This window comes from Hemitrygon akajei, chromosome 20 (genome assembly GCF_048418815.1).
Source record: "Hemitrygon akajei chromosome 20, sHemAka1.3, whole genome shotgun sequence".
NCBI classification, from domain to species: domain Eukaryota; kingdom Metazoa; phylum Chordata; class Chondrichthyes; order Myliobatiformes; family Dasyatidae; genus Hemitrygon; species Hemitrygon akajei.
This window is the reverse complement of record NC_133143.1, coordinates 59324385-59337096: the sequence shown is the minus strand read 5'-3', so window position 1 is coordinate 59337096 and position 12712 is coordinate 59324385. Positions and strand designations below refer to the sequence as shown.

The following is a 12712-nucleotide window of genomic DNA, read 5'->3' as shown; positions in this document are numbered from 1 at the left end:
CAAGTAGAACAGAAGCAGAACATGGTCAAAAGGGCAAAACAGCATTTAGGCCTGAGCCTGTTTTACCCTCCACTCATTGGAGGATCAGAGGTGGAGAGGTTCAGCAACTTTGAATTCCATGGTGTTACTATTTCAGAGGACCTGTCCTCGGCCCAGCTCGCAAGTGCAATTACAAAGAAAGCACGGCAGCAGCTCTACTTCCTTAGAAGTTTGTGGAGATTTGACATGACATCTAAAACTTTGATGAACTTCTTTAGATATGTGACTGGCTGCATCAGAGCCTGGTATGGAAACTCCAATGCCCTTGAACAGAAAATTCCACAAAAAGTAGCGGATACGGCCCAGTCCATCACGTGTAAAGCCTTCCCCACCTTTGAGCACATCTACATGAAATGTTGTCGGAGGAAAGAAGCTTCCATCATCGGGGACCCCTACCACCCAGGACATCCTCTCTTCTTCTCACTGCTGCCACAAGGAAGCTGACACTGGAGCCTCAAGCCCCAGACCATGAGGTTCTTGAACAATTATTACTCCTCAACCATCAGGCTCTTGAACCAGAGAGGATAACTTCATTTGCCCCATCACTGAAATGTTCCCACAACCTATGGACTCACTTTCAAGGACTCTTCATTTCATGTTCTCCATATTTATTGCTTATTTATTTATTATTGTTACTTCTTTCTTTTTGTATTTGCACAGTTTGTTGCCTTTTGCACATTGTTGAACACCCAAGTTGGTGCAGTCTTTCACTGATTCTGATGCGGTTATTATTCTATGGATTTATTGAGTATGCCCATAAGAAAGTAAATCACAGGGTTGTATATGATGATATATGTGTACTTTGATAATAAATTTACTCTGAACTTTGGAATCCAGAAACCATGGATTCGATTTCAAACGTGAAACATAAAAATGTTGCTTAGTTGTGTAAAACAATCACAAACACTCCTTTATTGCAGCAATTAATGCGATTTGTCAATGCACACAGCTCTAAACTGCAAGGCAGATCAGAAATCTCTTTTCAGGTTCCAAAGGGAAATTAAATTAATTGGGCATCTAACAAACCAGGGTAAGAGAATAGGAAGTCCCTCGAGAAAAGCAGGCTGTCTCCCTGGGAGGGTGTGTCAAAGACAAGTGGGCATAGGTTTAATGCTAATAGTCGGTGGTTCAGAATGGGATTTTGTTCCCCATAAAGGTGGTGATTGAGGAAGATACTGACCCAATATTTAAGGATAATCTAGACTAGTTTTGGAATTGCTAAGATGCAAAAGCCAGGATCTGACACAGGTAAATAGAATTAGTTTCAGTGTGCACAACAGGCAGCATGGAAATAGTGCGTCAAAGAGGCTGTTTCTATGCTGTACCACACCCACTCTAGAAAGCAGATAGGCTTCAAGCATGAGGTAGTGAAACTTCCTTTCAGAAGGCTAAACAACAGATTTACTGATTACCTGATGCAGCACCATACTGTTGGAGCCTTTTAACATTTATTTTAAGATACAGCACAGAACAGGCCCTTCCAGCCTAATGAGCCATACTGCCCTGTAACCCTCGCCTAATCACAGGAAATTCACAATGACCAACTGACCTACTATCCGGCTCGTTTTTGGAGTGCTGGAGGAAACTGGAGCTCCCAGAGGAAACCCATGCATTCATGGGGAGGGACCATACAAAATCCTTACAGGCAGCATCAGAATTGAACATCAATGCCCCGATCTGTAATACCATCACTAACTGGTATGCTAAGGAGCGTGGAGGCTCTTCAGTTCACTCTGCCATATTCAAACTGTGGGCTCCCACACTTGCATGCTTGACAGCAGACACCCCAGTCCGTATGGAATCTACTCCAAGCTCCGTTGCGATGTGAGATCACAAGGCAGAAAGAAGAAATGAAGGGTGTTCCCAAAACCACCTTGAAAAAAATGCAACATCCCACTTAGTTGTGGACCTACCTACCTACCTACCGTGTCTGCTCAAAATGATGCCGCATTCAGAACAGAATTAAGAACTTAACAGTCCTTTCTCTCCCTTTGCCCACCCCCAGTAATTTCTACCCCTCCCTCATTCTCTTTTCCCATTCCGCATTTTGGCTCTCCTCTCCCCTCTTCTCTACTGCCCATCACTCCCTCTGGTTCCCCATGTCCTTCCTCTTCCCCCATGGTCCACTGCTCTTTCAATTTTCTTCAGCCCTTTACCGCTTCCACCTATCACCTCCCAGCTTCTCACTTTATTTCTAACCCCCCCCCCAACCTGGTTTCACCTATCACCTGCCAGCTTGTACCCCATCATCCTCCCTCCCCACCACCATCTTCCTCGTCTGGATTCTGCCCCTTCTTTTCCAGTCCTGACAGAGGTAATTGGCCCAAAGCGCCAACTGTTTATTCCCCTCCATAGATGCTGCCTGACTTGTTGAATTCCTCCAGAATTTTCTAGATTTTCAGCTGTTATGTTTTGTGACTCCAGAAATTAATTGAAAGAAAAACACAGGAAGTGGGACATGTTTTGGTTAAATAGTTTCCTTTAGCGAGGCGTTCACATTTGACATGGTGATGCAATGACATATGCCATTCACCCACTTCTTTCATATAATCAATCATGAATTATGTAAACAAAGAATGCTTAAGCAATATATTTGCAATATTCCTGAAATGTTAAATGCACCACACCAGCATCTGCAGGATCTCTTGTATTTATGACCTTTAGTCCTGGTTGGGAACATACAGAGTTCCACTCTAATATGCATAGGTACCACTGCCTACCTGCCTGTCCCATTAGGCAGCACCTGCCTCACATATTGCAGTCTTGGTTACTCACTTTGTCAACCACATCAGAACCTAGAGCCTTGGGGTAGGCACGAGGAAATCTGCAGATGCTGGAACCCCATCCCTGACATATTTAGTCGTTTGCCTGTTCTCCATCTCTCTCTGGTGTTCCCCCCACCTCCTTTCTTTCTCCTGAGGCCTCCCATCCCATGATCCTTTCCCTTCTCCAGCTCTGTATCACTTTCGCCAATCACCTTTCCAGCTCTTAGCTTCATCCCACCCCCTCCTGTCTTCTCCTATCATTTCGCATTTCCCCCTCACACCACTACTTTCAAATCTCTTACTATCTTTCCTTTCGGTTAGTCATGACGAAGGGTCTCGGCCTGAAATGTCGACAGCGCTTTTCCCTATAGGTGCTGCCTGGCCTGCTGTGTTCTACCAGCATTTTGTGTGTGTTGTTGCCTTGGGGTAGGAGCTGGTTATTCTGAAGTTAAGGAACCTCATAAAGATTACTTTGGTCGTGTAAGACACTACAAGTGTATTAATGGATTTGAAAATACATACTATACGATGACAAACCATATACTAATCTGGGACTCTTCCAACAAAATATGCTAATACGGTATTGAAAAGGAAACAAAGTTATTGTGGAAAAAAAACCTCAGTGGGGTCAGATAAATTTCCACCAATTCCTTTAGTTATTTCAGATTTCTAGCATCTGAAGTGCTTTGAACATCAAAAAGAAAGTCAAGACATTTGTTGGAAGTGAGTGAATAGACACTGTAAGCTTTCCCCTGAATTAAAAACTCTACAAATCATTAAAAGAGATTATCCATGATGATTGATGTTTGCACTTGGGCGTTCTGCTGATTGTTGATTCCTCAAGGCTGTTTGCACAACTGTCGTGTAAAATGTTAGTTGGTATTGTGTTCTCTGTTAAGGTATTGTCCCGGGTTTTATGCCTGGCACCAAATCACAATCGATTCTGGTATGTTTCACAAACTGGCAAGAAAGCAATTCTGATTCCGATGTGAATTTTTTAAACATTTAAACAGCAGCAGCAAAACATGGAAAAGACCAAAAGGCATAGGAACAGAATTCGGTCATTTGGCCCATTGAGTTTGCTCTGCCATCCACTAAGGCTGATTTATTATCCCTCTCAACCCATTCTCCTGCCTTCTCTCCTAATCTTTGACACACCCTTACTAATCAGAACCTATCAACCTCCATTTTAAATATACCCAATAAATAGGCCTCTACAGCGGCCTGTGGCCATAAATTTAGCAGATTCACCACCCTCTGGCTAAAGAAATTCTTCCTCATCTGTTTTAAAGGGACGTTCTTGTACTGAAAGATGAGAATGTCACAAGAATAATCATGTAAATATTTAGTGGCACACAAATTTGAAATGATTAGGACAAAAGGTGAAATGGAAAGAGATACCTAGCCTTTACACTTCAAGAGATGACAATGTCTATATGCACACGCACCACTGCACACCAAACTTCATTTCTGTGCAGAGCTCTAATGAACCAGAGACCAAAAACAGCAAAGTTTCAGAGAAAGTGGGAAAAAAAATTAAATACCAATTACTAGATAATCTTTTACAATGTTCTACAAAGTCTGGAATTAAGAGGCATGAATTCTTGTTCGCACTTCACTTATAAGAAAAAAAAATGTAAACGTAATGACATACCTGCTGAAGACCTTCTGTAATAGTGGTGACAGGAGACATACCACAGGTGAGAGAAGACAACATGTATCCATCAGAACCGACTGAGCTGTTAAAATTTCCTTGCTATTCATTAGAGAAGGGAAAAAAGACATTTACAATTGTTGCAACAGATTTCTTTTCTGTGATAGCCGAGAAACATAGAAACTAGAGTGAACTATTCGGTACTCTCCACCATTCAAAATAATTCTGGCTAATTATTTATTTCAATACCCTGTTCCACTGTTATCCCTTTAATGTTGTATCTACAGCATAGTGCAAAAGTCTTGGGTGGGGGTGGGGGGGGAGGGGTGTGTGTATGTGTGTGTGTGTGTGTGTGTGTGCGTGTGTGTGTGCGTGTGTGTGTGCGTGTGTGTGTGCGTGTGTGTGTGTGTCTTGCAATTTTGTGTATTATACCGTACTGCTGCCACAAAACAAATCATGACAATAAACTGGATTCTGATATGGGTCTCCATTGTGGACTGAGAGTGGGAAGGGGGCAGGGAGAGGGGCATCATGGTTGGGGAAAAGGGGAAGGGAGAGGGGACAGAGCAGGAAGCACCAGAGTGATATTCTGTAATGATCAATAAACCAGTTGTTTGGAATCAAGTGACCTTGCCTGTGCCACACCCCGCCCCAGCACTCCTTCTCTGCCACCTGTCCCACACCCCTCCTGTGACGCTCCATCCTCGCCATTCCTAACATTTACAAACTCACTCTCTGCTCCACATTGACAAATACAGTACTGTGCAAAAGTCTTAAGCACCCTAGAGATATATAGATATGACTTATTCATCCTTCTATGACAATCCCCAAGGCTGTAATCTCTGGTTTAGGATCTAACAGATATCGAGAACATCCCTAAATCAAGTCCGCTCATTCTAATTAGAAGTAGAGGTCTCCATGAGATCTCTTGTTGTTTCTCCAAACTCCAGAGAACGTGAATCTCATTTCTCCTCATACCTCTGTCCTACCATCTTTCTGTTGCACGCCCTTTATCAGTGCTTCCAATAGAATCACAGCAATTATTTATACAACCGATAATAAAGTATCAATATTGATCTTTGCAGAATTACACCCAAGATTTAGGAATACAGGTGGCCCCCAGGTTATGGCAGGTTTCTGTCCCTGAAAACAGTTTGTAATGCAAACTGTACCTCAGAAGTTAACAAATAAGTGTGGGAGATGTTTATAGAAATAGCTGTGATGAGATTTAAAATATTTTTTTAAAAATCAAAAAAAAAATCGAAGTATGTATGCAGTTTAGAACTCTTGAGATTCGTCTTCCCACAGACAGCCACAAAACAAAGAAAGTCATGGAACCCATTCAAAGAAAAACATCAGCCGGGGGGGTTGATGCAAAACAAAATCACACAACCAGCAAAAAAAAAGTAACAAGTGGATAAACTCAATATAAAACACAAAACTGAAAGCGTCCAGCCATACTTAGTTTTGTTCAATCTAGCGCTGTGTCGTCCATAGAGCAAGCTGGTGCAGGAAGAGCAGCTGCCAGTGAGACTCATAGACTCAGTGAGTGAGCAGCCAATTGTGTCTACACAGTGCTCCAGCTCTGCTTGGCTGGACTGGTGGTCCCCGAATGTTGCAGCTTGTGGGAAGGTTGTGGGGCTGTGGAAACGAGGCAAACTACAATATCCCATTCCCACCCAGCAGCAAATAATCTAATCATGGTCAGATTAGATGCTTGGGCATAACAAGCAGCAGATGAAGTTTAACAGACAAGTATAAGGTGATGCTTTTGCAAGTTAGGAGAGGCAATGGAGACTTAATGACACAAATCCATAGAGCAGGGGTTCTCAACTTTTTTAAGCATGGACCAATTCCATTAATCAAGGGGTTCATGGACTCCTGGTTGGGAATCTCCGACACAGAGCACAGAGGAATAAACAGACTGTGCAAAGATCTCTGAAGGAAGTAGAATATATTGAAAGATTAAATAGCAAGGGATAATGGATCTTAGCTTCATAGCTAGCAGACACTGAATACAAAAGCAGGGGAGTTTTGCTGAACTTTTATGAAGTTCTGGTGAAGCTACACTTTTATGACCAGTTCTAGTCAGCACACTTATGAAAGGCATGTTCAGAGATAAGGGATTTTAGCTATAAATACAGGATTTTCCCCTAGAAACAAAAGTAACATCAGGGGAGTTTTGACTGAGGTTTACATGACCACAACAAGGTTAGATAAGCAAGATAAAAGCTGCTTGTATGGGTTGAGATACAAGACCTCAAGTGCACAGATTTAAGGCTGAGGGAAGAGATGCACAATGAGGATGTTTTAACTTTAAAATGAAGTAGCAAGGTGGCTGCCTGCAGGAATGGTGTAAATGGAGGTAATCAATAATTGGAAAAGAAATTAGGATGTAAACTTGAAAGAAATAGAGTCATAGAAAAGTACAGCAGAAACAGGCCACTCAGCCTATCTAGTCCATGCCGAAACCATTTAAACTGCAAGGCTGTCATCTGCAAGAGCGCCCTCCATAGTCCTATCATTCATGTACCTGTCCAAACTTCTCTTAAAAATAAATTTAAAGTTAAAGGGATAGCATCATGGATTTGATGGGTCCAATGGCCTCCTTTGTCATAATGACATAGTATTACATTTATTGTATTCACACTACAAACACCACATAGAATAGGGTAGTATGATTTCAGTCCCCAATATCTCAACCAGTTTGGGCTTTTTAGTCTCCGTAGTTCAAGCTAATGGTTTCTGAAGCCAACACCAAAGACAAAACTTACATTGCATTGTAGAGCTATCCCTAACAGGATGTGAACTTAGATGACCTTATTAGACAAGTAACTTATCAAGTACAAATTAAAAAACATACTGGGGTTTTTGAAATACAAACTCTCAGATGTTAACTGCGGGGGTGGGGGAGAAGAGTAGGGGGTTGGCAAGGGTCAACGTCACTTATTTGCAGAATTGACCTTAGCCTTGGATTCTTTCAATCCAATATTTAAACAAGACATCAGGAGGTTCATGCCATTTATCTTCCCCAACTTGGTCTCAGGAGTTAATGGGAAGCCACAAGTTAATGTCTTCCAAAGGAGGATTTACGCATGAGAAACTGTGTCCACAATTTACAAGTCCTTTATTAAAATTTCTATGTATTCACACTTACCACAGCATCTTTTACAATAATCTTTGCCACTTGATCTGGTTGACATAGCCCCGATGTCTCAGAAATCATTTGTGTCTCCAAAGGCTAAAATAAAAATGTACATAAAAAATAGATTAATAGTTGACATATTGTTGGAAAGTACAATAAACAATGAAGTGGTATGATAGTGTAGCGGTTAGCACAAAGCTTTACGGTACCAGCAACTGGGGTTCAATTCCTGTCACAGCCTGTAAGGAGTTTGTACGTTCTCCCTGTGACTATGTAGATTTCATTGTAAATTGTTCGTGTAATTAAGCAAGGGTTATCTCAGGGGTTGCTAGGCAGCACTGGAAGGGCCTAATCTGCACTGCATGTCACATATATATAAATAAAATTAAACCCATCATAATGGGATATTCCAATTACCTGCAAAATAGTTTCTGATCTTTCTGAGTCTTATCATAAGGTGATGGATGAGGGTAGGATAGTGAATCTTGTTTAAGTGCACTTTAGTTAAGGATTCAACAAGGTCCTTCATGGCAAGTTAAACCAGAAGATTAAGGCACACCGACTCCATGGTGCTTGGCCATATAAGATAGAGGGTAGTGGTGGAAGGGTCTTATTCTGACAGGAGGTCTACAACTAGTGGCATTCTACAGGGATCAGTGCTTGGACCTCTTGTTTGTGATACATATAAATGTTTTGGTCAAAAATGGAGGGTCAATTAGCAAGTTTGCTATTGGCAGAAACTGGATAATGAGGAAAATCCTCAAACAGTACAATGGAACGCACAGCACCGTGCAAAAGTGTTAGGCACATACGTATAGCTAGGCTGCACAAGACTTTTACCCAGTACTGTATTTATCAGCGTGAAGTGGAGAGTGAGTTTGTAAATCTGGTGGGAGGAAAGAATGGTGAGGATGGAGTGCTGTGGGACAAGTGGCAGAGGAGAGCCAGGGCGGGAGGAGCGGCACAGGTGCAGACACACCCTGTCCTGAGACACCAGACAAGCTGATTTGAATCCAAACATTTTGTTTATCATTACAGAACGTCTCTCGGGTGTTTCTGACTCCCTGCCGCCTTCCCACTCTCAGTCCACAATAGACACCCATATCAGAATCAGATTTATCATCACTCACACGTAATGAAATTTGTTTTTTTTGTGTGGCAGTACAGTGCAATACATGAAATTACTACAGTACTGTACAAAGGTCTTGAGCACCCTAGCTATGAACATGTTTGCAGGACCAACATTGTGGTTAGCACCAACATCATGGTCCAAATGGCGTCTTCCTATATTCTACTGTTCTATGCTCTCACCTAAACCAGAATTGACTTGGTATACAAATAATTAAAGTACCTCATTTTTGGATCTCCTATTGACAACTCTTAGACATTTTTTGCTCATCATACAGACTATTTGAGACCTGCACCCAATTGACAAGCATGGTTGAAGATTAAAAAAAAGACTCAATTTAAACAAGCCTTTTCTACTAATATTTTTTAAATATTTAATCTAAGTTTTCCCATACTAAAAATTAGCTTTGTATAGAAAATTGTCTATTTGTTTCTGAGATCTCAACAAGCTGTCATTTTCTTTACCACCAGAAAATTTTGTATTCTCATTAATTTTGCTTTGATCTTAAAAGCTCAACCTTATTATTGTTTCGACAATTCAGCTAACACTCTTATGTGAAAGATTTGAAAAGCGAAAAATTATCGTAAATTTTTGAACAATGGAAAAAGGAAAAATAGAGCAGTGTTAGCAACCCTGTAGTACTAAAACTCATTTGGGATTACAGATTTCTTAAGTATTTATCAGGAATAATGATTTAAAAAAGAGCATACATATGTAAATACAAGATATCAGCAGATGCTGGAAACCTTGAGCAACACACACAAAATATTGGAGGAAGTGAGGACAAGACCCTTCATCAAATACAGATGTATGCATATAAAGAGGTCTGAGCTAAATGTGTTTTTAAAAAAGCCTTTACCTTGCCTTTATTCTCCTCCTGAAATCCAGGTGTGTCTGTGTCAGGAGGGTACGCAACTGTGATGTAGATATTATATGGCTTCACCTATAAACACCAACAAATGCAAATCAAAAAATAAGTTCTGTACATCTTAAAATTAAATTTAGCAAAGCAGAGAGCAACCACACTCATTGGGAAACTTTCCGTACTATGGGATCATTAGAAACTAAAACAGTGTCCATTCTTTTCATTCCAGTAATTAACAGCTTGGTGAGTAATAGGCATGATCTCCTAATTGGAGATTCAAGTATGGATTTTTATTGGACCTTATTTTGGATTGAAATTCAAAAGCAGGCAACGGTACTTTGAACAGAAGAAAAAGGGAGGGGAATGTAAAATCATCAAGATCAGCAAATCCGAAATTTCTTCCCCTTACCTATATTAAATTTAATTTTTCATAAGTAATGCTCAAGATATGTGGGGAAAACAACTAATGAAAAGCATTTTTGAAACTATTCACTGTTATAATGCATTGGTTAAAAAAGTGAATCTCCTGCAAACCTTCATTTCGGCCACCCATAAAAGGCCTTGCAATAGGAAGATGCATTATCAAGGCAATGAAAAGGAGCATTATAATATTACAAAAGCAAATTCAGTGTTTCCAGGGCCAATTTCAATAATGATTACCCATGTCTGCACACAATTGTTTGTTAAGGCAGTGATGAATTTGGTATTTGAAGGAAGGAAACACTGTTGCTTTAAATAATTTGGGGAAAGAGAAATAATGTACAATAATGAAAACATTAATTGAAAAGTCACTTTTTGAGTAACATTAAATTGAGAGAAAAATTACATCCTGAAACATATGAAATATCAAAAATGCCTGATGCCAAGGGCTTAAGCTATAAATTCTCAGGCTCACCTGCCCTAATTTCCTGTGAATGGTGCCATGTACAACCAGAGAAAGGTGATACTTCCTCACAAAATGTTTGGCTTTCAATGGAGCATAACGGATATAGCACATGTATCTGCATATAGAATCTTGCTCACTGATAGGATGTTACTAAAATAGCATGTTATTATGGGAGTACATTATTATTGGAATTATAACACATAACAATTATATGTCTAACTCAGAACAAAATCATGTTATATTTCTTCACATGCTCCTTTCTATTTCTTAGGAAAATTGAATCTACAACAATATCATACACAAAACTCAAAGTAATCGAATAGGGAAGTCAATAGTTAAAATGCCTGGAAAAAAAAGGGGGAGGGAATGGAAATTGTCATAAGTAGGTATAATACAAATTATAAAATTGATGTGCGTACCTCCATTTGCAGTGATTCAGCTAATCCACGAAGAGCAAATTTGGATGGAGAATAGGCTGTGTATCCAAATAACCCGACTTGTCCTGCCTGGGATGACACAAAGACTACCCTTCCCATTCTTCTTTCCTTCATGGTGTGAATGACAGCTCGGGTGGGATAAACACTACCCAGATAATTGATCTCCATTAACCTCTGGAGAGAATGACACACAATACTAATCAAGATCAATATTCAAGCCAGTTAAAATAAAATTAACAGAAAGCAACTTTGCAAATTAATTTACATGGAAATTGGCATGTTAATTCTGTCACCTAGAAGTTGACATGAAGCCTACTGAAAAACCAGCCTTAAAAATCACATTTAGTTCAGTGAAATAGATGAATAGTTCACTTGACAAATTCACACATCATGATAACACGCCATTACACTAGAAACTAAATGCCAACACACATTGGCATAATGGATTACCCAAAAGTTCAAAATTTCAAGTTTATCATCAAAGGATGTACTCCATGTACAACCTTGAGATTCATCTTCTAGCAGGTACCCACAAAACAAGGAAACACTATAGAATCCATGAAAATCCACACACAACAGAGACAAACATCCAGTGTACAAAAGAGGACAAATTGAGCAAATAGTTTAAAAAAGTAAACAAATAATACATGGAACGTGAACTGCCGAGACCCCGGCTGCCGGGTCAGCTCAACCCTGAGGCCTAGGAAACCGGCCTAGAAGCCCAATGGCTGCAAGGAGACAACTGCCCTCAAACCCAGCAGCACGGGACCAGAGACTCCTGAACCACTCCCCTAACGGTAGTAGCCAGAAGAGAGGGAGACGGATCAAATTTGACCCATTGTTTTCCATTCTCGGGCCTCGACGCGGCATCTGCCACTGGAGATTGTCGTACCTGCATTCTCGAGAGTCAAGGTCACCAATCGTAAAATCACTAGTTCATTTAGATGGCTCAAAGGTCCATTCCTTAAAGTGAAATGACAGGCTGCAGATTGCAGTCATCGCAGTTCAGAAGTCGATCTGGTAGAGCATGGAATGATTTTGTGAACTGCCTGAAGAATGCTGACAGCACCATTTGTGATTTACTGCTCGAGCACTATTTTTTTTTGGAGTCGTCTTGAAACTGTTATCAGCAGCTTTAAAGATAGTGAGTCAATCTTCAGCAGTTCTTAAAGTCAGCATAACTGCAAGTCAGTCAGGACACTGCTGATGACCCAATATTTCAGAATTAGAATCAGGTTTAATATCACTGACTTGTGTTCTGAAATTTATTGTTTTGCAGCAGCACTACAGTGCAATACATAAAAAAATTATAAATGATAAGAAATACATGTTAAAAATAAATTAATTAATGCACAAGAGAACAACAATACTGTGGTAGTGTTCAATAGTTGGTTCACTGTCAGGTCAAAAAATCTGATAGCCAAGGGGAACAAGTTCTTCCTAAGACATTGAGTGCGCATTGCCAGGCTCCTGTACCTCCTCCCTAATGGTAATAAGAAGACATGGGCATGTCCTGGGTGGTCAAATGGATGCCGCCCTTTTTGAGACATTGCCTTTTGAAGATGCCCTCAATGCAGAGGAAGCTAGTGCCCATGATGGAGCTGACGAGAGTTTGCAACCTTCAGCAACTTTTCTCAATCCTGTGCAGCGGTCTCTCCATATCAGACGATGACGTACAAAAGAAGCTGGATGAACTCAGCAGGTCGGGCAGTATCCGTTGAAAGAAGCAGTTAACGTTTCGGGTCGAGACCCTTCGTCAGGACTAAAGGAGGAGGGGGCAGGGGCCCTATAA

The 12712-nt window shown here is 40.6% G+C and overlaps 1 protein-coding gene across 2 annotated transcripts in view; it reads right to left on the bottom strand.

Annotated features, from left to right (window-relative positions):
* kdsr (3-ketodihydrosphingosine reductase) overlaps positions 1–12712 on the bottom strand; it is a 53755-nt gene that overhangs the window by 19112 nt on the left and 21931 nt on the right. For both annotated transcript variants that reach the window (XM_073024385.1, XM_073024387.1), the window contains exons 6-9: positions 10903–11094; positions 9592–9675; positions 7616–7699; positions 4459–4560 (exon numbers count right to left, since the gene is read on the bottom strand). In XM_073024385.1, the coding sequence (XP_072880486.1) occupies positions 4459–4560; positions 7616–7699; positions 9592–9675; positions 10903–11094 (462 nt within the window). The remainder of the gene's footprint in view (positions 1–4458; positions 4561–7615; positions 7700–9591; positions 9676–10902; positions 11095–12712) is intronic.